Below are 27009 nucleotides of genomic sequence, written 5' to 3'. Positions count from 1 at the left end.
ATTCTCTATCCTCATCTTGAACTTTTTTATTTAATCTTATAGTATTAATTGTCTTGGTTCAATTCCTTGGAGTAGGTGAGTCAGTTTGCAAGCTTAGCATTATCTTAGATGGTTTTGAATTCAACTTTACCAAGGAGGTAAACTTCCTTAGCATTTTTTGTGATCGTCACTACCCTAATAGCTACAGGGATATAAACTACTGTAAGTCTGACTTTTCTTTAGCAGACTTACATTGAACTACTAGGATAGCTTCTTTTACATCAGCTGGCATGTTTCCTTGGTTACCCTGAAACATCTACTTCGCCAGCAGTCAACTTAAATTCATTTTGGAGTTTTTTTTTTGGAAAATAAGCTTTACAAACATTTTCATTGGTGTAAACGAAGTTCACGAATGATTTATGATTGATTAAGTATCATGTGTACGCATACTTTAAAATCAATTTTAAAAAAATGCTATTCGTATGAGGGTAACGACATTAGTATCATACCTAAAAAGAATTAAATTTTCATTTTTTTACTACTTTTGATTTCGTCATATTTTACAATATTATTAATGATGGCAGATTATTCATTATTATTCAAAAAAGATTATAAAAAATAGAGAAAATCGCAAGAATAAACTTTAATCAACTGTCGATAAAATATCAATCTGTCTGACTAAAACGACTGGATGCTGAAGGTGTGTTTTACTCTTTGAGGTTAGTAAGAATTGCTGTACGTTTTTCATTCGATAGAGAAGTAAAGTTTGCTGTGAAGAGGGATATATTTTTAGATCTTGAACATCTCGAATGAACTTGATCAAAGAATAATTTTTATCATAGATTTCATGGTAATTAAAAGTAAAATTAAATAAAGGAATTGAGCTAGAGATGAACTTACGGGATCTTGATGTCTTTTTAGGTTTACTCAGTTAGAATTTTTACCCGGGTATTAAAAATATTTAAAAAGTTTGTCAAAATATATTTTTTTCAACCTTTATCTTCAAGTAAACATGTAGCTTTTTTAGAAAGTTAGTCTTTATAAAGGGATACATATGTAAATATACTCTCTTAAACTTAATCAATGAAAACTATTGCAAATCAGTGAATATTCATTGATATCCAGTGCCAATCCAATGACTGATTCTTTCAGTGATAGGATTGGCACTAGCAATCTGTGAATTGATTGAATATTCACTGATTCACAGTAGTTTTCACTATTGTTACAAGTTTGAAAACAAATGACATTTTTTTCATTTGAGTAAATAAAATGATTTTAATCAAATCTTTATAATTTCAAAGAAATATTCCATTGCCACTATTTGAAATTTTGATAATCGAATGAAATATTTTTTGTATGAAGTACATTTTTTTCTCAGTGTAGAATTGTCATAAATTATAGAGTGTGTTTTGCAATTTATAGAATTTATTCAATGATATTCAAGAAATTTGTATAACAATAGTTCTACCAGAAGAATAAAAAGGAAATAAATTTGAGTAGAGAATGGAGTTTTACCCATCAACTCAGAGAAATGTCAATCTCAATCAAAGAATTTATTTGACACTTAAAAATAAAAATTTAGCAAAAAATACAATCATTTCATAATATATTGCAATATTTTGTAATTATTAAATTTAATTTCAAATAATGTAATGATTTATAATGGTTGATGTCCATTTTACAATCAATTCAAGATTCTATCATTTTGTGGAACTGAAAATTTATGCTATAATTAGTGTATTCATTGCATTGTAAATATTTAATGATATTAAAAATATGTTTATTAGAATAGAAAAAATTTCATGATTAGAAAAAAATTTATTTTTCAATGAGAAATGTAAAATTCTTACTATTTTTGAATCAGTCATGCACTTTTGCACCAATGTTTCATTATAAGATAAGTTTATTCGAAAAGTGGCAGTAGAATACGATAGAAATGAAAATGAAAAAAAATCCAGACTTAGAATTAGAAGTAGATTCTAATAGTCTATTTTTATTTATACAACCATTGAGCGTTGTGAAAGAATCGTTGGGTGGATGGACGCCGTATTGTCTGGCAGAAAAGCTTTATGTTATCGAAATATACGCATGCTTGATTCTATCCACGTCAAATTCAAGGGAATTGCTTTCAGAATCTCGAATCTTTTTAGTTGAAGGATATTACTCACCTTTTTTTTTATCAGAAATCTCGATAAGAATTTGAAAAATTTATAGCAATTTGTGTCACCGAAGGATTACATTAAAAGTGGTCTTGAATGTTGATAATTCTAAAGTTAAGCCAAATTTTGTTGTAATATAGAAATAAAAAATTTCATATAATTTTTTTTCTATATATTATCATATTTATTTTCTTCTTTTATTTAGAAATGCAAAGCTATTTTTATTCATTGTTTTTTACTTTTGAATTAATTCAAATATTATTCAATCTTCATGAAATCTTCTTACACTTTATGAATTGTCCTTAAAGCTTATTATACTCTCATTTTAATATTCAATTTTCAATAAGATAATATTTCTCTAAAGACTTTGGAAAAAATTCCTCCACAAAATTAAACTTTTTTTTCTCTTAGAAAACTTTTATATTAATATTAAAAATGTCTGACAATAAGTATTAAAAATTATACATTGAATATTTTATAAAATATTTATATTAATTATTACATCAGTGACTTATAAATAAATGTATCTTTAAGTTTAAGATTAAAATTGAGTCAAGCTTTTTATTTAAATATAAATCTAAATAAAATTTATTTACTAGAATAAAAATTAATATAGTAAATAATATTCATTGCTCATGGTATTATTATTATTGAAAAATTTTTAATTTATAAATCAATAATTTATTAATTAAAATTCTAATGAGTAATTAAAATTCTTGTTACACATCTAAATGTGTTACATATGATGTCATCCATTTGATTAAAATTATAGTCACTATTTACACATTTAAATGTGTAACAACAACAATGCACTTGGATTTACAGTGAACTTGATAAAAATTTGTTACTTCGTGATATGTCAGAAACAATATTTCGAGTTTTATTTGTATTTATCGTGAATTTTTATTCACATTCTGTATTTATTTTGTCATTATTTTCTAGGAAAATTTATATTTGTTAATCAAAATAATTTAAGTCCATCGAAGAAGATGAAATTTTCTATGATGGATGTATTTATATACAAAAATTAAAAATAAATAACACTTCAATTAAAAGTTATTATTTAATATATTTTAATCCTAAATTAAATTGTCCATGAAATGACAATCTTAATTAATCTGTTCTTACACTAATTAAAATAATATCATTATTTCTTTCCAAGTATTTGAAACCTTCTATTTATCTTCACTCAACTAAACCTCAATATTATGAATAACAGTTTTGTCATTGCTAAATCAAGTCCTCTTTAGAACCATTTTAGACTTTTTGAGCTGGTGTGTATGCTCCACTTGAACACTTTATTCCTTCTTACCCAAAGAGCTGATAAGAGTCAAAAGAGAAGCAACAGCATTGTCGATGACGACGTAAATGTTGACGACTACGGAACCAAAGTAATGGTACGCGGGATGAGGCATGAGAGCAGAAAGAATAATTTTAGATACAGCGTCTACGAAGTCGAGACGCCCTGAAAGCAGTAGTCGCGTACCTTAGGCAGCTTCCACCTTGCCGGCTCGCGAGAAAAAGACGCGATAAATTTTTATTGACTTTTCTATAGTGACTATTCTTTTATTGAAATATTTCTATTTATATTCGAACTCAAATCATCATCATTCTTTTGTGAGAAAGTGAAAATTCCAAACCAAATTACCAAAGTAGTGTAAATTATATTTTTGGATCATAAATATTTATTGCAGTGAATTTTGGGCAACGATGAACTGATAATCTTGAAAAAAAGAAAACGTTGTAAGAATATTTCAATGATTACAGATTGACGTCAGCTGAAATTTATAATTGCTTCATACCAATTAATCAGTCTAATTAAAATACTTGAAGAAAAAAATCTCTCTCCAATCTTTGGTACAGTTACTTTAGTTACAGGAATCGCGTGGATAATCAGATCGATGCCTGATACAAAAATAGATATTTGAAGAATCACTGTTTAAGTCTTTCCTCCTCCAACTTTTCAGACTGATCTCAACGCATAAAAATAAAAAATAAAGTATTGCCTCCAGCAAGTAGCTCAGAACCAACTGTCGACTCATGTCGTAGTGATCACGTTGGATAATCTGGGCTTGTTCACAGTATTTTAAGTAAACTTTGGTGCTACATCGAGTGTCACGTAGTAAGTTGTCACGTGGGATTAGTATCAACAGATGCATGAGTGAAACACGTGATTGTTCAAATATTTGGCACGTTGATAGTAGCGTTTGCCGGTTCATGGTATTGTTTATTATTACGTGGTTGCGGCAGAAGAACCGCGAAAGTGGTGCGCGTGATGAAAAAGGACAGGGACGCCGCTATGGCGGAACGTTCTAGTGGTGCAAAACGTAGATCACGGCGTGATAGCAGTGACACTAGCTCACGTCGTGAAACACCGGCTTCATCTCGAGAACGTCGAAAGCGTTCAAATAAACCCATCAAGGAACGATGGCTTCTCACTCGGAAGACATGGAGATACATGACAGATGCTGGACGTCGTCTAATTCCAGATGGTGCTTGTAATCGTTTAGAGGATATTCCAAAGATCGAACAATATTTTCAAGAAGTTTGTCAGAAAGAGCCAAAATTTCTCTTATGGAGAAAAGCATCGTACCCTGGTACTTTAGGTTTTAGAACTCACAGGCATAGAAGGATCATCAAAGGAGGTAGTTGTAAAATAAAAGCAAGCTCTGCAGATGAAGCAGATGAGTCCAAAAGTTCCAGTTATTTGTTTTATCCAACAGCATCTGGAGGTCGTTTTGATATTTGTAAAGCCAAAAGAGATTGGTTTCTATCATCTGGAAGTACACCAACAACACCTGTAGCACGAAAAAAAACTACTCAAGAAGATTTTGAAACTAAAATCCTAGCTGATATGTTGCAGAAATATTTGAATATGCAATCAGAAACTGTCACAACGTCGGAAAATGCTAAAGTAAAAAATACATCTGATCAAACAGCTTCAAAACTTCCATTTGATTATGAAAATTTAGTAAAAAAATTACAACAGCATCTAGAATTAATCATGATCGAAGACAAGCCGGAAGCATCAAGAAATGTTGCGAAAGATCCGAATAAATTGGGAGAAAACTCTGCATCAAGTATGCTTCCTTATCGTGGAGATTACGTTCATAAATCACTTGTGGAAACTTTAAGTCGTCACTATGCTAAATCATCGAATCGAGAACATGCGATATCTTCAATTCTAACTGATAGGAAACTTTTAGAAAAGCTGTATTTTGACTTGAGATGTACTAGAGGATTCAGAGGAACCAGGACAACTGGTGCTTATACATCACCACCTCATTCATGGAATCTTCGTAGTCATTATAATCAAAAAGAAATTGATCATGATTGGTTACCTTCAAAACGTGATATTGTTTCTCCACCACCATTAATAGCAGTTCAAAAACCGAGCACTGATAGAAGTTTTGCTGATGTTATTGTCCAAACAGACCCGTTGACGAAACAAATATTAGACTTATTTTCAACAGAAAAAGAAAAAGAAGAAAGTGGTTCTAAAGACAGCGGAAAAAGTTCAAGACGGCGAAGTAGTGTTGAAATTGATGATGTATCACCATCTGTCAGTGATACTATTAAGAGATATTTGAGAATGGCTCGGAAGAAGTCTGTTGACATTGATAAAACTGATAGATTCAAGAGAGTCAATTATGATCGAAATTTGAGATACATTAAAGCTAAAGGAGAAATCGATGTACCTGGAGAAACTTGTGATAATAATAAAGCTTCTCAAACTGATGATAATTGGATCCATAGTTTAAGGGAATCTGCTTTAATTTCTAATGAAGGATTCGATAATTTATCGGATGCTGATACAACCTCTCCTATAAGTAGAAACGCCAGCTCAAGAAGTAGTATTGATGCAGGTCTTGGTTATGAAGAACCTCCTAGTACTCCAAAACATCATCAATCCTTTCTTTCCCAACTTCTTCATGGTACTAATCCCCATAAGGATAAACCTCATTCTGCTCCTGCATCACCTGCACTTAACTCTTCAAATTCCGCAGGTGGAACAGCAATGCAGAAGAGCAAGTCTTCAAGCAGTGTTGTCCATCATGGTAGTCGATTGGTTGCTAAAAAAATCTGGAGGTCCAGGAGTAAAAGTACATCTAGAGTTAATCAGCCTTCGGTATGGACACCCCAGGTAAGAAAAGCTATTCTAATATTTATTATCAGAAAGTGATCTTAAATTAACAAGATTAGAATGACTTGCATGCTTAGGTATAGAGTAAGAAAATAATTTACTAATAACAGTAGAATATTTTACTTTGTTTGTGCAGTGTACTTTAGATATTCTAAATTACAGGGTAATTATTATTCAATCTTTCTTTCTGTATAGAGAAGATAATTAATTACAACTACTAAATAAAATAATTAATTGCCTTCAATTCTATCAGCAGTTAAGCTGACAAAAAAAATTATTAACCCAAAGAAAAACAATTTTTTCAATCACCCCATTATTGCGACCCTAAAATGTTTTATCACTTGAGAGGTATTCATGTATGCTCGTCAGGGAAAGTGTCTTTTATCTTCTGAAATTCTTCTCTTCATCTTGTCATGTTGAATGATGGCAACCAATTTACTCTTCCAAAAAATTACTTTCTTACTGACTAACTTTAACTTATCATTCTTTTCTCTTTCATTAAAATTTTTTGCAATAAATATCTCAAATTTTAGAGTAAATTGGGATATTTATAAAAATAAAATGAATGAAAACAATATTGCACAATATTGAAATAGACATACATATGTAGGAGTGATGATTAATAAAAAATTTTATTTCAACAGGGAAAATGCACGTGGGCTGGAACAGGTGGACGTCGTGTCACTCTCCAAGATATTCCTCTACGAGTGTTATCTGAAGTTGAGCAAAAAGTACTTTGCAAGGTTGCTGTAGCCAAACTTCAAGCTCTCAATCTTGGCGTTCATATAAGACCACCAAGTGGTAAATAAATTAAAGAGTTCATTTATAATATCATTCATATTAATAATTTTATCACTTTCATCATCAATTATTTTATATTTAATAATCAAAAACTTACACCAACATATCATACTCAATTTTTGACCTAATGTTTAAACTTTTAAAAATATCTTCACTAAATTTACATAAGAAATAGACTTTAAATACATTTATTTTCCAGAAACATTAGGCTCAAGCTCAGTATCTAATAAACCTAAAAGAAGAGCGTATCTACTCAAAAGGAAAGCATTGACAACAGGATTTTTTGAGAATAAGACGAAAGAAGATAAATATAAGGGTAAGTGTTATTGCGATCATATATTATGTGACATATATGGATTCTGTTGAGTATTTCTGTGTCAAGCACCAAAAATTAGGAATTAAGTTGAAGATGTAATAATAATGACGATATGATAATTGATTATTTTTAATCAATCATTCCACTGCATATTACTTGGAACACAAATTATAGAAAATATTATTAATACTGGTGTGATAAAAAAAAATAGTAGGAATGCTTAACAGGGGTCATATAATGAACAATTGAATTTCTTTACATCATGTGTATGTGGATATGATATATTTCTTATAAGTAACACCCAATTTATTTGTATTCGAGTGGGATAGTATTAGTTAGCGCATATGCAGCGTATTTTGTAGCATTCTAATGTCTAGTAATAGCTTCTGATACTATTTATACGTTGTATTCTTACAAATAGTCTAAAATCATAACGATAATAGTTATTTTAAGCGTTTCATGGATAAACATAAAGTTTTTTACAGTCACAGTATTTTTTTTATTCAAAATTATTTATTGAAAATAAATAAATAATATATTTTTCAAGCTTTAGTTAAGTAATACACGGCATATTGTCATCTGATCTTATTTATACTAGACCAAAAATTTCTAAGATAAGTTTATTTTGAGATTTATACTCATTTTGATTGTTTTCATTAATTGCATAATTTATACAAGTTGGCTTATGTTTTTTTTTTGTTTATCAAATAATGAGCTTACTCTCGATATTATTATCATCATTAATCATTATTTATTAATCTTATTAAATCATATAAATCTTCAATATGTTTGATTTAGTGTTTATTTTACTTGAAATAAAATTTTTAATAATACAGTCGACTCTCATTAATTCGAAACTCGAGGGACTCTTAAAATATTACGAATTATCGAGTGTTTGAAATATCAAATGGTTTGAAATATAAAAGAATTTTGTAGGGAACTTGTGATAACTTTGAATTATAGAGAGGTTTGAATTAATGAGAGTCGACTGTTTAAATAACTATTTGCTGAAAACTTAAATTCACTTGTGTAAGTTTTTAGCAATTTTTATTTTTAAAATTAATAATTATTTAATTAAAAAATGTTGACATTGATTTTATAACAAAAGTTTTTTTACTCCAAAAAGTGTACTGCAAGATATTTTGCTTCCTAGAACTAAAAATTATGTTTCGTATTAAATTTTTTTATTTTTAATAAAATATTGACTCAATAAATTTGATAAAATCTTGATTTATAAAAATGTAATAACAAATTATTAATGGAATCAATTTTAACTAGCCTTTTTCCTAATTTACTAGTCAAATTGATTGAAAAAATTATCTTCACACTTTTAAATAATAATGATCACTATCTTTGAGTGAAGTCACAATTAATCTTTAATATTTTCAATATTTTAATTATGAAAACAACTAATTATTAAGCAACTAATATATTTTGTAGTGAAATACATCTAACAATGAAACATGGTCATCAGATGTTCCACTAGAAAAATAAAGAATTATCTGTTACCAATCATTGCTAATTAAGATCAAAGCATAAACTTCTATTCTAACAATATTCCAATCATTGATGTGAAGCTGATGGTGAAAAGTAAATACCTATTATCAAAAAAAAAAGAATTTTATACAAAATAAAATAAAGCAATTCCTATTGGCTGGGTGCAAGTTGTTGAAAGGAAGAATTAGTGCTAAGTGTCACTTAAATACATAATCTTATGGGAACTTTTAATATTCCTGCTGACCAATTCAACTAATTTCGCTCCATAAGATCCAACATAGAGAGTCCAACAAAATGAGGACAGCATCAATCTTGCACCCAGCAAATAAGAGTACCAAGTAAAAGTATTTTCAAATTTACTGTCGTCATGTCTATTTCTACTCACTACAATAACCAAAAAGCTTATATAGAAGCAATTATTGAGAGCTTACTTAACAATTAAGAGTTTATCTGGTACTGAAGAATATAACTTCTGATCATTAAAAATATTAACAATTATTTTTTTTTTTTAGTTTAAATGATAATATATCTAATGTTTTGAAGTTTTCAAAGTCACTTGCAATCATTTGTGAGCCATCGTCTATGTGTGTACGTAGACATTGTTTTGGAATGATTACTTAAAAACAAGTTGAGACATTACTTCGAGAAACTTTGAAGGTCGATGTGGATAGACGATGATTTCGTCAAGCTGCTATTTTATTTAACCCTTTGAAATTGTATTGCTAAAGGAATTTTCCTATGCCATATAATTTTTTTTTATTGAATATATTTAACTTTAATTGAGATAGTATAAATAGGATGTGTCTAAAGAATTTTACATATAAAATTAAAGTTTTTTTACTCTAAAATTTATTTAGCAATCATTGTTTGATAAAGAATAGATAGAAAACAATTGTTTGATAATTTTTTTTAATAAAATAAATTAAAGTAAAATGAAAAATATACTATTAGGTGGGTGCAAGATAAAATCTTGCATTATTAATTAATAAAATAAAAAAAGAGTTATTATAGTAAGACAATGGTAAATCTTTGGTTCTTTTTATTTATTTATTTATTTCTTATTATTATAAACAAAGCCAACAGTTAGTAATCATTAATAGGATCACATAGCACCAAACGGTAATGTAAAATAAAAAGTAAAATATTCAAACAAATGCATTGTGTGTGACGAGAACTTAATAACAGAAATTAAAAAAAAATTGAATAATAAAAGGAAACATGTCATTTATTAAGCAATATTTTTGCTTGCCATAATTAAATATTATATATTGGAATTAAAAATTCTTAATAATAATTTAAAACAATTAATCATGATTACATACATACTATTGATAGTAATCAGTTAAGATTATTAATAATAATAAAATATGATTTAATTAAATCCTGTTGTTACTTTGATTGACAAGTAAGATAAAAATGTAATGAAAATCAGAATTTAATCTTTTAAATTAAATTTATATAATAAAAATTTTCAAATATGCGTTAAATTATTTAAAGAAAATTTTATTGAAGAATTTTCTGCAATAAATGTAGTTCGTAAATTGACGACATTCATAATAATTGAATATAGTTAACTCTAATTCCTTGACGTGAGCGAAATAATTTTTCATATGTGTAGAATGCAACTACGTTTCTTTCGGCCCTGAGAAATTTTCGTTAACATCATCGTTCGGACTGGTATGAGACACAATTACGTAGTCTAAATTTAGTAACGGGGTAGTCGGTGGCGTTGCATATTTCCGCATATACTGGGTTTATTTGCGATCGAAGTGCCCGGGTATGCACCCTCAAATTCTATTTTTTGCATACCCCCTTCCTCTTTTCAACATAAAAGTGGGAAGCACTTCTCTAATACCCTACGTCAATCGAAGTATCTTTGCCAAGAGGTCACTCACTTTGCAGATTTTCGTAACAGAAACTGAAAAGAATACTTTTCTATATTTAAAAATTATAATTAACTACAATCATATAAAATAATATTATTTAATTAGTTATTTTTGTCATGTCTTTATTTTATCACCATTTTCATTATTATTTTTACTATTAATACTAGCAAATAGTAGGGGGAGTATCAGCATTGTGATTTCTATTAGTAATCTGGAATAAAACTTTTCTCTTTTTCCTTTCAAGCTATGGAGCCTTTCAAGCCATTCGTAATACTACATGGTGTATATCAAGTTAAACATATAAGAAATACTCATTCACGTGGCCCAGATCGAGTTCTATAATCGGATCTAAGTACACGGAGAAAAAATTCCGTTAATTTTTATTTAAAAATCCATACAAAAATTACCGTGCTGCTCAAGAATGTGAGTTCAAACTTACTGAAAAGTAAAAAGTAATGATCAACATACAAAAATTATAAGTTACATAAGAAAATGTATCATTCAGTTTTTTGAAAATTACTTTGGCAGCACCAGAAAATTTAGTGTTCCACAGCACCTGAAAATTTAGTAACGTTAGCTGTGATAACTACGTAACCGACAAACAATTTTATTTAAGTTTAGTGATAATTTTTTTGGTTATATAAACAAATAAATAAATAAATTAGGTTCATTGATAATTAACTTTCTTAACTAATTAATTCGTTGGAATGAAATACGGCACACGTTTTACAATACTGCCCCCCCCTATCCCTACGATCGGGATCTTACGCAGAAAACCTGTGTCGTCGATACAACCACCCGGCTCTCCGAAGAGATCTTCCTCTCCCGCTCACGGTGGCCCGAGAAAAATCATATAAATGACTTTTGTCTCGGCCGGGACTCGAACCCGCGACCCATCGTGTGTCAAGCTGACGCTTACCCATGAGTCCACCGCGTCAATCCGTTTAAGCTTATCATAAATTGTTAAGATATAACGTGTTGCCGCCAATATTGAATCGTAACGAAAAATATGAATGTCATCTTTGTTTACAATATGGAAAAAGTAACTATAGCACTGAGGGTGTTCACACAATCAAAAACAAAAGCCGTAAGATGTACGCATGCGTACAAACCAATTTTTAACTTATTATGATGTTAGTATGCACGCGTACGTCTTAAATTGTACGTTTTACGGCTTATGTTTTTGATTGTGTGAACGGTCTTACAATACAAAGAAAGATTGTGTTGGACCGATAATTCGAAGATTCCCGACCCAGCACGGAAACTCTCGAGAATAGAAAAAATTATAGGAGAGCACCCGAATTTTTCCTACCACACGGATCATAATAAATTATATACAGATTCTCATTTTTTTCTAGTCACTTACTAATTTTTGTTTAAAGTTTGAATAAAAATTAATATTTATCGAATATTACCGTGCTGCATAAGAATTTTTACTTTTACTCTTCTTAATAAATATTGAATCTATAATAAAAATTTTAAAAGGATTACTAATTTTTCTTTGAAGGTTGTCTTAATTTTTTAGGGAATTGACATTTGCGCGTGGATTGTTGTGCTGAGCACGGTAATTTTTATTGGAATTTTTTCTCCGTGTAGGGACATCGTTATCCGTAAACCCAAGCTCTTGTAGGCCTATATTCTATCATTTATTTACTTAAATTTACCATTATTTCTTCTAATAAGAAATTGCCAAGATTATTTTAGCAGACGCTTTTATTGGCAAATGAGGAATAATATCATTTAGCGTGGTATTGTATGATATTTGGTGATATTAACAAATAAAATGATGATTTTAAAGTAAAGAAAGAAATAGAATAATATTTTTTTGACTTTTACTTATAGAAATATGTAGAATATTTAATATATTATTTAATATTTTTCTGTATGCAATATAATGGCATTTGAATACTTTACAATTTTTTATGCTATCATTTTAAAGAACAAAAAAAAATTTTCAATTTTAACGTTTTTTTTCTATAAAGAAAATCAAATTATATGTTTAATTTACTAACAGAGTAGTTTCGATATTTTTAAAGATTACAAAATGATTGTATATCATATATATTTATACATGCTATTTTTTCTTAGATCATGTAATTTTAACTGATCTCTAAAATCACGTTGACTGGAGCAAAAAAAAAATGTAAAGATAATGGAATCTCAGTTGTAAACCAAGTGGTATGTGATAATCATTCCATGTTCAAAAGTTGTAATTTTCCAAAATGAGTAAATATTATGATATTTATTATAGATGACATATTTTCATTTCAACAATAATGGATAAGGTAATGGAAAAGGTAATTCCATAGCAATATAAAATGATGCATTTCATAGATGATCCGGTTATCATTGGGATCGTTGTCTGAATTGTATTCAATCACTGAATCAGTGAAAATTACTGCGAATCAGTGAATATTCACTGATTGCCAGTGCCAATCTTATCACTGAGTGAATCAGTCATTGGATTGGCACTGGATATCAGTGAATATTCACTGATTCGCAATAGTTTTTAATGATTCAGTTTAAGAAAGTAGGAACACGGTATTGGAGTTCCAGTTACTATTGAACATATCTTGAACTCTAGTCATTAATTCCCTCATCAAGAGAGTCAGAATCCTTCTTAAATAAACTGTCTGTCGTATAAAGACGAAAGTGGATTCATGGACCTGAGGTCTGTCCATCTAGAAAAAAAAATCCATTTATGAAAAAATAATATTAACGGTCGATTCAGCTTAAGAGAGTACACAATTTACTAAACAAGTGGTTTTATAAACAACACACTCGTGATTTGTAAATTCAAAAATAAACATAATTAATCGACAATCACTGCTGATTATGTATGAGCAATCACCTAGGTAAAAGTCTATTTAGTACAACCTAGCACCCGTATATAAAATCTATCCAAAATATAAAAACTAGCCGAGTCTAACTTTATTCCAGATAAATTTCTACCTGGACAACCATTCTTGTTTAGATTCTTGAAACAGTATCATAATTTTTCAAAGATTTGTCTTATGCTAGTCTAGAGATACATCTTGATCTCTCTGACTTCGAAAAACTGTACACATCAATTATCAGAGTAATCATATTTCATACAATCATACATACAGTCTAAATGTCTGACCTGATTCACATGACCTAGCACAGATTTTTATCATAAGTCATTCGATTCCTAGCAAGACTTGATTTGGGATCATTATTTTATCAGCAGAAAAATAAGGATTTATAGAAACTGCGTTGACAATAGTTATAAAACTTGTAAGGTGTTGATAACTTATAATATTTGAAAGAAATAAATATATAAAAATTGCAGATTCCTTGGGAGGCCTTGTTTTTGGGATTCCAATATCACAATGCCTAGAGAATGACAGATTAGCCAGAATAGCCGCTGGAGATGTAGCTGACATAGGCAGTTTATCTAGAAGCAGTAGACATGGCAGTAGAACTAGCTTTTCTAGTCTTATTGAAACGCCTACCGCAGCTGTTTCCAAAATAGATGATGTAAGTATTGTCTCATATTTTCTTACTAATTAATTATTATTGTACACTTGTGCTCCAGGAATAATCGTATTCGTTACAATAGGCAATAACTGATTAATGTTCAGACAATATGTCTGCTAAAATTCGATTAGAGACATTAAACCAGCCTTATGTTTGATTTAATATAATAAATTTGATAAGTATGGAAATTTTACTGTTATTTGCAAAATCATTAAATAGAAAATTTCTAATTAATTGGTAAGTTAAATATATGTTGAAAAACTTCGATGATTAAATATCCATCGTATGAAAATGAGAATAATAAAAATATATAATCAAAATATTTGCACTGAGATATGCTTAGATACTTTGACATAATAGTTTGATCAAAGATAATTTTTCTGAGCTGGGCTTCAGAAATATCTCATGCTTATTGGATTGAACGTCATCTGGAATAAGGAATTTCATGTAAATTTATCAAATATGTATAACTTATTTTATCTTATGGTTCAAAATTTGGACTATTATTTAAATTCCCACTGAAATAACCAGACATTTTTGCATAGATATAGAAAAACAAAAATAAAAATTGGAAATAAATTGAGTCTAGTAAAAAATATGAAGGATATTGAAAAACACTTCTAGAGACAAATATATAAATAAATAGCATGGTGGGTCTGAGACTACTAATATAAAAACAGCTGAATCCCTCAACTGTTTTAGTATGTCTACGCCTAAACTACGTCAACTATCGTGGAATGATCCTAAGATATTTAATACTTTGTAATAACACGAAAACTACTAGGAAAGGTCAGGGTTTATGATATTACAAAATTATAAAACGTCAGCAATATATACATATGTAATTAATGACCTACTATTTGAAAAGCTTAATCTAGAATAAGAACCGTTCGAATGGTATGGATTATAACATATTTGGTAATTATTTAGTTTAGGTTGCATACGTCTGATTTTCTTGGAATTTTAGCATGTTGTAGAGAAAATTATGCTGATTAATTTGATATGTATTGTAAAATATTTGTATGTCGCCATCTAATGACTATTAGACTAACGACAGTTTGTTAGTTAACGACGATTGCTTGACGATTAGATTGTTTATAGCAACGAGGGGAGAGTTTGTTTATCTCCAGTTTTTGACTGAGACTTGAGTGAACCGCACGGATTCTTTCTTTCTAATTAATTGCTGTCAATCTTTAATAAACATTTTTCTTTATTCATTAATTTTCCGAAGTTGTTATTTGGTCTTATTTTACAATATATAGGGCGCGGAAAATATTCCTTCACATACTTTTTCAAGGTTTGAAAGTTAGATAAAAACATGCATTAGATTTTATCTCAGTAGCACTTTATTCGATCATAATGATGTCATCACGCAAGAATTTGCACAACACATCGATTTCTTTGTTTACATTTCTTTGTTATTGTCTGCTTCTATGATTTGTTTCAAAATTTTAGTCAAAAATTTCGAAATATGATAAATATTTCATCAGTTGAAATATTGAAGCGAATATGATCACACAATATCAATTTTTGGAGCTCGCTGGTGATCGTAATAAATTAATCGATTTTTTAATTGATCAAAAAGTGCTAAGAGGTGAAATTTTTTTATTTAAAGGATATTATTCATATTCAAATAGAATTGAAGCATTTATGAAAGAAATTTCACGAATGTATCCGATAGAAATTGATGATTATTTGTACTACTAAATAAATTATTATTGTTGGAAAATAATTTGTGTCATTATATTAGTCGTAACTAATTATATTTAATGTTGGAGAGGATTGAGGGTGAGGCGGGGGTGTTAAAAAGCTGGTCTAAATTTTTAACAGCCCCCACCCTCAATCCTCTCCAACATCAAGTATTTGCAAAATACCAACTATTCAAGATAGTGTACATTTCCCAATTTTCAAACCTCAAAAACTATGTGAAGGAATGTTTTCCGCGCCCAACATATATATATATATATATATATATTCTTATTCAGCATAAAAAACTGTATAACATACTAAAATTTCAAGGAAATCGGGCATATGAAACCTAAACTAAATAATTACCGCATTCTCAATGCACTGTAAATCCCAGTTTTCCAAAATGCATTATTTTAATGCGGATAAGTGTGTTAAATATGACGGCACCCATTTGATTAACATTGTAGTCACTTTTTACACACTTAGAAATGTGTTAAAAGTGACTACAACAGTTTTCCAGTGGACGTCTGTGTGTGCATACGTGCGTTCGGAATTATTTTTCACCTTGATTATCTCGAGAACAAAAAATGATATCGACGTGGGACCAATTGCATTCGACCCATAACGTCAACTATTTCAGAATTGCTGAGGTGTTTTAATAGGGCAATAACACATGATGGTAAATACAACTATGTCGATTTTTCTCAGTGCACACACACACACACACGCACAAGAATTCTCCTAAAAACCATAACATCCGACCCCAAGGATTTGCACTTTGATAAATTGAGCCCATTACAATAATTTCCTACTGATAAGTTAACAATGAAAATTATGAAATGAAGATAATCAAGTTGAAATTTTATTACAATTTATTATACTACATAAAATGAAATTATAAAATTACAGCATAATTACGATGCAAGATTCATTTTCTAAATATCATCCTGACACAATAGAGTTAAATTTAGAAATTAAATTGTACTGTAATTTAAAAAAAAAATTGAGGAAATAAGTAATGAAATTGGAGTCGGTGTAAAAATTATTTTTTTATGAATTATGAATTCTTCATCAATATCTTTCTCTTTGTCTATCAATGAAGAAGAATCTTCTTCAAAAGATTACTTAATAAAATAAAATACCAAGATCATAAGAAGATTATCTTCTCTGCATTATCATAAATCATCTTGATCTGAAAAAGAACTTTTAAATGACATATTTGACGTCAAAAATGCCTTCTTTTTTGTAATGTCATTAACATGACGTCAACGATATGGTTCGGTAAATTTTATTAATGCAATCCTCTTATTCTGACAAATTATTTTTCTTTATATTTTGATGTATTAATAATGCATAAAACTAATCAGTATATTCAATTATGAAAGAAGTTAATACCACTTATAACTAATTGAGTAAAATCAATTCTTTCGAATTCATCAAAGTCATTTATACTGATAAAAAGAAATTAAAAAAAAAGAGTTGTTTATATTTATTTTTTGTTGATTGATTTAATCAAATGGAATAAAGTGTAATGAATGAAATCGTTAAAAAAGTGAAGACTTACGTGGAATAGTTGATAGAATAAAAAGAATTTTACGTCATTTCTGACGTGACTGAAATCAAATTAAAACCCAGCTGTAACGAAAACGTCACGTGAGTAATAAGGGAAATAGACGAGTTCATAAATGACGTCATACATCGGCTAAATTAAGAATAGAATAGGGTCGAAAAGAAGCTATCATGATTTGTTGAATTAATTTATCTTTACTTTTGTAATGGCTTTGATTTTGTGCGAAAATTAATTGTGTTTGATAACTTTATTAAAAATAGGATATATGTCAAAATATAGGCCAATTTAATAATTAATTTATTTATAAAAAATTAATTTATATTTATATAAATTATTCATTTATTTATATTTAAAAGCTATTCTTAAATTAGAAGATGAACCACAATAAACTATATAGCATTAAATATATTTGTATATGCAGCAAGATTACTTTTGTCTCCTTAACATTTTCTCGTTCTTTATCAATTGTAATTTTAATTCTTAACATTTTTTTATTTGTAATATAAACTAAATCTCGAAATTTTTTTAATCTCATTTCACTTGTATTTATAGAAAGAAATAATTTATTAACTTATAAATTTTTTTTGTATTTAATAAATAATCAGATTAATTTAAATCTTTACTCTTAAGTTCTTAAAAAATCTAATCTCCTTTAATGGATGATAATGGGGTGTGATTAGAAAACATTTTATTATTGGATAATAATTTTTGATAGAAATAATGTACTTTACATAAGAGAGTTTTATAAAAATGATAAAACAACAGCAGAGGAAATGTTTTATTATGATAAATATTTTTTATTTCGAAAGCCAAATGTAATGTACTGAGATGATAGGACACTTTGCTCAGAGATTCAGAATAAAAATGCAAATAATTCTCTATCTCTTTCTCGGGAAAAGTCTAATCTATTGACATAGTATGAATTTTTTTTTAAAAGTGAATTATCTTAAAGAAGTTATTAAATTCACATTTAAACAAGTTAGATAATAAAAAAAGCATATTTTCATTAAGAGTATTTTTTTATTCCAAAAACCACTAGTTTTATTTATTAATATCAACAATTATTTTACTATCAATGAATATTTTTTTTTTATTTTACTAACTCAATAATTTCTTGATCATAAATAAATATTTCTTTCATAATAAACCAATTTTATTTATATTAAAAAGAATTATTATTTACTACTTTTATAGTATTCCCACCTTGAAACGTGTGGAAATACTAGAAAATGATTTGTGCCACTGTGAACTATATGCTAAAGAGCACATATCACTTCTAAAAAATTTAAATAAACTTAAAGTGTCGAACCAACTAAATGTTCAACTTTTGTTAAAGGCACCCAACATTCTTGCTTGGGTAAACATTGCTAAATACCTCAATGATTGTAAAATTCGTTTGTAACTACTGATTCATTTGTTAATATGGTCTAATTACAATATCTATATATTTAAGTTAAGGCTAAATATATGAATGTATGTACTTGTTAATATCGTACAGGTGAAATAAACCTATTAGGTAAAGTGCAAGTTATTTATCTCAATTTTCTTTTCAATTTTAGAATGGATCGTGTGAATCTCTGTCATCGAAGGGTGGTATTCTATCAAATACTGACCCGGGTGGGTCAGAGTTGAGTGACAGTGGTGATGGAAGACCTCCAAACGAGTGGGATGCTGTACCTGTGATTGTCCGACAATGTATAAAACACCTAGAACTCAAGGGCTTGAGAACATTAGGAATTTTTCGAGTTTCACCTTCAAAAAAAAGAGTTAGACAAGTGAGTCATTATACTATCTATTACATAATTGTGTTAACCTTGACATCGTTATCACCAATAAATTCCCATCTAATGTGTTCATTTTCCAATTGCTTTCTCTTTTTGGAGTAAATTATACGGTTCCAGCTACTTTCGTGAGTATTATCTATAATAATTATTATCATTTTATCAGTTATTCAAAAGTTGTGTCATTGATTTTGAGACATTCAAATTATTGATAAAATTATATAATCCTAGGCAATTGAAGAAATATAAAACAAAAGATTTTTAGTAAATATTATTATTATTATTATTATTATTATTACAGTTGAAACAATTACTTTTTATTTTGCAATTTTGAAAATAAAGTTATTTTTTTCAATGGAAAGAAAATAATCAATAAAAAGTATCATTTGTGGTCATAAATTTTACTGGCAATTACAGTAATGAAGCATTGTATAACATCAATATTTTTTATCATCATTATACCTTAAAATTGTTAAAACTAATTACTGCACTGATGTTCAATAATCCATTTTTTTTTCTTTCTTTTAAATATCTTCATAATTTTTTGCAGCATGTATGTTCAGCTCTGCTTAATAAGTAAAGGAAAAATTAATAATTTATGAATGAAAAATTTCACATATTATCTAATTTTTTCTCAAAAGAAGATTTGACTTAAATTCATTAAGCAGAATTACAAATCTTATTAAAAAATTTTCAACAAAATCTTAATCAGCTTAATGAGTTCAGGATTATCTTATGTCCTATATTGATCGTTTTGTACATACGTACCTTTTTCTGTTGAAACGAACTCTCAAAACTCCCACGCATTATTACATCTACAGTTTCAAAGTGTGTTGAAAGTATTTACAATATTAATCAAATAAATAATTTCATATTTACACATACTAACTGTGTTAACATAAAATAGCTTCAAAAGTCGAAGTTTGCAATGTAGAGTTCATTTTTTAGTATTCAAACAAACAAATCCTATAATTTCGCATAATAGCATCTGTAGAAAATTAAAATTCATAAACTAGGTTCAGTAAATCAAAATCAGATTAAAGGTTCTACTCTGATAGCTATTAAAGCAACAGCATAAGTCAGCCGGTTTGTGTTCTATAAGCTTCTCAATGGTCTGATCCTTGTTGAAAAGATAAGCAGCAAGTACGTTTGAATGATTGTTGATTTTATGTTTAGAATCAATGCTTAGTTGGTTTATTACACTCTTGACTGTATATCTCTGGAACATATCCACATGTAGATCGTTGAGTATAGTGATGCTAGAAGTATAGCTTGGAGAACAATGACCAATACCTTGAATAACTTTGATTAATAACTTTAGATAATTCTGATGTATGAATTGTTGATGATGGCTCATAGCAGGATTTCATAGGTTTAAATTGATTTTATTGAATATTAAAGATTTGAAAATAACATAAACCTTCTTAATGAATGGCAAATCAATGTTAATAATTATCATTATTTATATTTATAATTTACTGAAATGTATGTTTAAAAAATTGATTTTCAGTTGAGAGAAAACTTTGATTGTGGACGAGAAAGAAAAATCGAACCCGACCAATGTCCTCATGATGTAGCAACACTTCTTAAGGAATATTTTCGAGATCTTCCAGACCCTCTTCTCTGCCGAGATTTATATCAAGCTTTTGTACATACTCAGAGTAAGGAAATAAACGATATTTTTGTGTAATTTTTAAAAGTTAATAATCAACATTCAAATCAGGTATTCAATTTAATAGAAATACGTAACAGAAGATTACAACAAGAAGCACTTCAACATCTTATTCAATTGCTTCCGACTCCAAACCGAGAAACTCTTTGGGCTTTGTTGAACTTCTTATCTGAAGTTGCTGCTAATAGTGATGATGTAAGAACTGAAACTGGTGAATGGCTTCCTGGCAATAAAATGGATGCGACTAATTTAGCCACGGTATAAAAAAATTAATATTTATGCATGATGTTATGTTATTGGAAAATTAATGGGAATTATTTCATGGAAATATGTTAATAGACTTAAGAAACTCATGAACCAAGTTTCAAGTTTATATCAAATAATATTTGATGCATTGGTCATTTATTGAGCATTTCACTCTATGAGGTATCACACTCAGGATGACACAATGCATAATACTTTATTTTTTACGAATATATATTGTTATAATTATAATCTAAAATTGATTCAATACGTCACATATTAATTAACTACTCATTAGGGTGTTATTTGTTTCATGAAATAATTTTAATAATTGTGCCCTATCACACTTGAATAAGTTATTATGTTTTCAGTCATACGAAAATAAATTTATTCAACATTAAATTAATTGTATATATTCAATAATATAATTTAAATTATTGACTTTTGACATATACATATTTGATAAATATTCTTCATTAATAATGATTACCTGCAGGTAAAATTATGATGAAAAATCATAATTTTCTAATGATTTTTCTTAAATAATTTGGTTAAATATTATGAGATTTATTGAAAAAGATGACAATATTAGAAGTTAAAATGAAACTTTCTTTTATATCAAGGTATTCGCTCCAAATATTCTTCACTGTGTCAAGCCAGGACAAACAAGATCTGAAGTATCAGCAGACAGAGCAGAGGAAAGAATTGACGTGATAAATGTAGTCCGTGCATTATTAGAAAACTCATCAAGTTTATTCATGATCCCAGCTGCACTTCTTGATGAACTTTATCTCCACATGATGGATACTCATCCAGTAGAACTTGACCTTGCTCTTTCTCGACGAGCTGAAGAGTGAGTATTGATGATTACTTTTTCATTTAATAATTATTTAATTCTTTTTTTTAATTCTAATTACAAGGTTATGACCTCGTTCGATTCATTTTTAATTGTTACTGTTTATATAAAAAAAAAATATATATTTCTGGTGAAAAATATGCCATGATTATATTTTTACCATCCCTAGTAGAAAGAGTGGCTTATATCTGGCTCAACATGCCAATTTTGATTTTTACTGGGAATGTGAGATATTTAACAAAAAAATAGAGACAATAAACATTGTTTATTTTCTCATTGTCAAGTTAAACATTACTAAAAGATATGAATTATAGTTGAGGCTCAGATAAAAACATAGGCATTTTAAAATTTCTAGTTTCCACAGAAAGAAAAAAAATCTCAAGTCTATCTCATGGGTTACTATTTGATTTTAAAATCATAAATATTAATAAATAGATAACAAATTGAAATTTTTTCATCCATAAATCATCTTCACAATTTTTCGAAATTGATTGTATTATTTTTCTTCTTTATATCATTTATTGAGATTTTTGTTTTTGTAGAAAATAATATCATTCAGTTTAAAAAAAAATACCAATTAAATGAGAAATATTAGATGCAATATTTTCTATCAGAGATAGAGATTGAATAAGAAATTTAAAAATAAAATTGAATCCGCAGGCAATGTGTAGACGAGGCTGATCCATTCAGTGAACCAGAAATATTTTCCGAAGAATCTAATGTTTCATCGATTCCTCAAACAACAAAAAAAATATGGTCACGTGAGGAATGTTTACATCAGATGGCAGGTATAGGTGGTGATATAGGGCCAAAGCCAAGAAGACCAAAAAGGCCGGGATCTAGACGAAAAGAGGATGGAAGAAGTAATAGTGTAGATAGTGGATCAAGTGAAGATCCAACTGACTCACGGAGGAGATCATCTCCAATGGTTATCACAGCTAGTCTCACAATCCCTATGTCTGGAGCATTCACGCTAAATCTCGATGATCCAGATATTCCTTACATTGAAGAACAGCCTAAACAGCCAGCTGCACCTCCAAGAAGACAAAGACAAAGATCTATTTCTGGATGTAGTGAAGGTAAGGCATATTATTTTCTACATAAATAAACAACTACTAGTTAGACCTGTACAAAAACTTTACGAAAAAAAATAAATATCAAGAACTAACTGTTATAATTGTCGAGAAAATCAATTTGAAAATAGATTGTACAGTCATAAATATAAAAAAAAAATATATAAAATGTATTTATTTTCTATAAAACTTCTTGGTAAACAATATTGGAGGTCAAAATAATTTTATCTATCACAACTTGTTTTTCTGTTTTTCTGATCGAAATAGTTAAATTTTCAAATCTTCTCTCTTGACAAAGCTATGTATAACTGTCCCTAAGTAAAGACTAAGGTTGACCAAAAGCTGATGTTTGTTCTAACATTGGCCATTGAGTCTTGTTGATGGTCATAGAAAATACTATAGTTATTGTTAAAATGGCACTTAGGTGGAAGACATGGCAGTGACAGTGCAGTTGGTTCATCTGCTACCCTTTCCGGAGATCAACCCCCCAGTTCTCCTCCTTCATGGGCATCATCACCACCAGCGAGTCCTGATAGCGCTGTCACCGCAGTTTCATATATTCCTGACCAGCAAGCTGTTCTTCAACGTGTGCTATTTACAACTTCTAGTGAAATTCGAGAAATATCGAGATCAATGAGTCAAGAAGCACCAAAAGCAACTTTATCATCAGCTTATACTCCAAGTATAACTAGCATAGGCAATGCTGTATTAAGGTACGAAGTGATAAGACAACTCGCATGAAAAAATTTCGTTCCCCAAAGGTTCCCCAGCTTTCCCTTCGTGAGATTATGGGGATCGTTGGGAAACGAAATTTTTTTTTTTGAAAATTTTTTCTACTTGCAAGAACAATATACATAATGGAAAAAATAAAAAATAATGATATGTTGGCGAAAAACTGTAAGATATAAAAATGGGGATAACTTCTATGCTAATGATGCTACGGGGTTGATCGAGGGCTCAAATGAAAGATCTGGACGAGAGGAAAGGAGCCGATATAGTGAAAATCATAATTGGAGCATAATTTATGCTAAAATTAAAGCAATTTCCCATTTTACCCCATTTTAAGAGTGAAATAATGGATTTTTCATATTTTGGACTGGATTCCGCATTTCTAGGCATTGAGAGGAAGAGAATGAGTGGTCAAACTTGAAAATCGGACAACTTTGATTTTTCGACCCCAAAAAATGGCAAGTGGTACCCCTTTCCATTTTTTTAGGCCAAAAAATAAAAGTACTCCGATTTTCAAGTTTGACCACTCATTCTCTTCCTCTCAATGCCTAGAAATGCGAAATCGGGACACAGCCCGGGAAAATTCAGTTTAACACCCTCAAAAAGGGGTAAAATTGGATACACATTACGAATCATCATCCCCTTGATTTTAAACCCTTATAACTCATGAACGGACTGTCCAATAACCATTTTTAGGGATGTTTTAGAAACATTAAAATCTGAGCTATCTAACGATATCCATAGATTTATCGAAAAAAATTTCTTTCACCCTTAAAATTGCTAAAATATAAAAAAAAACACATTTTTTTAGGAGTTTGCCTACTATTTTGGCAATTTTGAGGGTGAAATAAATTTTTTAAACATTTTTTATGAATATGTATTTTTAGCTTAGATTCTGAAGTTTCCAAATACCTCCTTAGAATCATCGCTCGATAACTTGTATGCGAGTTACAGAGGTCTAAAGTCGAAGTAAGAGCAAAAAAATCATCTACTTTCGACTTTGGATCCTTATAACTCATGGAAAAATAATCCGACAATGAATTTCGACAGGTATTAGGTAGAAACTTCAGAATCTAAGCTAAAAATACATATTCATAAAAAATGTTTAAAAAATTTATTTCACCCTCAAAATTGCCAAAATAGTAGGCAAACTCCTAAAAAAATGTGTTTTTTTTTATATTTTAGCAATTTTAAGGGTGAAAGAAATTTTTTTCGATAAATCTATGGATATCGTTAGATAGCTCAGATTTTAATGTTTCTAAAACATCCCTAAAAATGGTTATTGGACAGTCCGTTCATGAGTTATAAGGGTTTAAAATCAAGGGGATGATGATTCGTAATGTGTATCCAATTTTACCCCTTTTTGAGGGTGTTAAACTGAATTTTCCCGGGCTGTGTCTCGATTTCGCATTTCTAGGCATTGAGAGGAAGAGAATGAGTGGTCAAACTTGAAAATCGGAGTACTTTTATTTTTTGGCCTAAAAAAATGGAAAGGGGTACCACTTGCCATTTTTTGGGGTCGAAAAATCAAAGTTGTCCGATTTTCAAGTTTGACCACTCATTCTCTTCCTCTCAATGCCTAGAAATGCGGAATCTAGTCCAAAATATGAAAAATCCATTATTTCACTCTTAAAATGGGGTAAAATGGGAAATTGCTTTAATTTTAGCATAAATTATGCTCCAATTATGATTTTCACTATATCGGCTCCTTTCCTCTCGTCCAGATCTTTCATTTGAGCCCTCGATCAACCCCGTAGCATCATTAGCATAGAAGTTATCCCCATTTTTATATCTTACAGTTTTTCGTCAATATAGTTCAAAATAGTTTTGAATCATTCATCCATCAGGCAAGAAGAACTTAGAATAGGATAAAATTGAATAAAATTCAAAACTAAATATTAAATCATTTTTAGATCCAAAACAGCTGACATAGAGAGGATGTTACGCATTTCTAAAGCTGATAATAATCGGCAAAAGAATAGTGGATCATCATCATCAACAACAACACCAACAACATCATCAACAACTTCTAGTGATAATAAAAAATATACTAAACGAAGATATACCGACTCGAGGCATCAAACTCGCCATATTCCAGATGCTGAAAGCTTAGTGAATAAATCGTCAGCAGTCTCATCGAGTTCTTCAGTAGTATCGAATTCTTCAAGTCAGCGAAGTAGCACAGCTGCAGCAACAGCACCAGTTTGGAAACGTCGAGAAATCATTTCCTCAGCACCCAAAGAACAACAACGTTATTTTTAACAGTTACCTATTACAAAATTAACATGAAATTCGTGAATACACTATAAAAAAAAATATTGCTGCAGTAACAAAACATTTTATTATTACAAATAAAGGCTTTTAACCACACCTCACTTTTATCATAATACAAAATGTGATACTGTAGATGCGCTTATAACAATACTTTGTATAATTACAACAGCAATATTTTTCTTTCAGTGTAATTTATCCATGAAGAAAAGTTCGAAATTACTAGATAACCGTCCTTGTACTTTAATAATTGAAGAAATACCTATAGGTTTGTTGATCTCTTCGTCATTGTGACGAACTTTCAAATTTTAGACTTTTAAGCTATAAAATTATGAATAATAGATCACTAAAAAAAATACAATCAAAACAATCAATGAACTTTTGGGTTCATTTATTACTGTAAAGCAATATTTGAATCTCCTCCAGGTGAGGAGCTATTTATTGTGTGCCAAAGAGATATCTTTATCTAATTAAGTTTTTAATGCGTAAAATAAAAAAAATAAATAATTTTTATATCAACAATTATATTTGTCGTTTCTTTCTTACCTTAAATATTCTTAAAGTTTTATTAATTACTTTGTTATTGATACCAATTATTGACACCTTTCAGTGAAAGAAGAAGGAGAGAAAGATAATTTCAAAATATTGGTATGCTTCATACTTACACTTACAATCTTAATCTATTGATGAGAGTATTAATAATAAAGTTTACATTATGTTTAATTACAAGTATCATAAAAAAATTGTGCAATTGAAAAATATTTCCCTAAATAATTATGATAGTACATGGAAACAAAAGTTAATAACATTACATATAACATCATTCTTTTTATTAATTATTT

General features: G+C 29.1%; 1 protein-coding gene across 2 annotated transcripts; it reads left to right on the top strand.

Moving 5' to 3' along the window:
- The first annotated feature begins 3629 nt into the window (after positions 1-3629).
- Positions 3630-26674, top strand: LOC118064889 (Rho GTPase activating protein at 102A). 2 transcript variants are annotated; one of them, XM_035079817.1, is made up of 12 exons: positions 3630-6073; positions 6146-6282; positions 6927-7083; positions 7283-7399; positions 14096-14283; positions 19102-19317; positions 20834-20984; positions 21063-21253; positions 21862-22091; positions 22755-23173; positions 23592-23880; positions 25810-26674. In XM_035079817.1, the coding sequence occupies exons 1-12, from the start codon at positions 4414-4416 to the stop codon at positions 26156-26158; spliced, it is 4104 nt and encodes a 1367-aa protein (XP_034935708.1). In that variant the 5' UTR covers positions 3630-4413; the 3' UTR covers positions 26159-26674. The 2 variants fall into 2 exon arrangements, with proteins under 2 accessions (XP_034935708.1, XP_034935702.1); XM_035079811.1 differs by having other exon boundaries at positions 3630-6282.
- Positions 26675-27009: the final 335 nt, after the last annotated feature.

Source organism: Chelonus insularis, unplaced genomic scaffold, assembly GCF_013357705.1.
Source record: "Chelonus insularis isolate UGA/USDA-ARS -01 unplaced genomic scaffold, ASM1335770v1 contig_117_pilon, whole genome shotgun sequence".
Lineage (NCBI taxonomy): Eukaryota > Metazoa > Arthropoda > Insecta > Hymenoptera > Braconidae > Chelonus > Chelonus insularis.
Note: the sequence above shows the minus strand (reverse complement) of the source record. Positions and strands in the feature narration are given on the sequence as shown.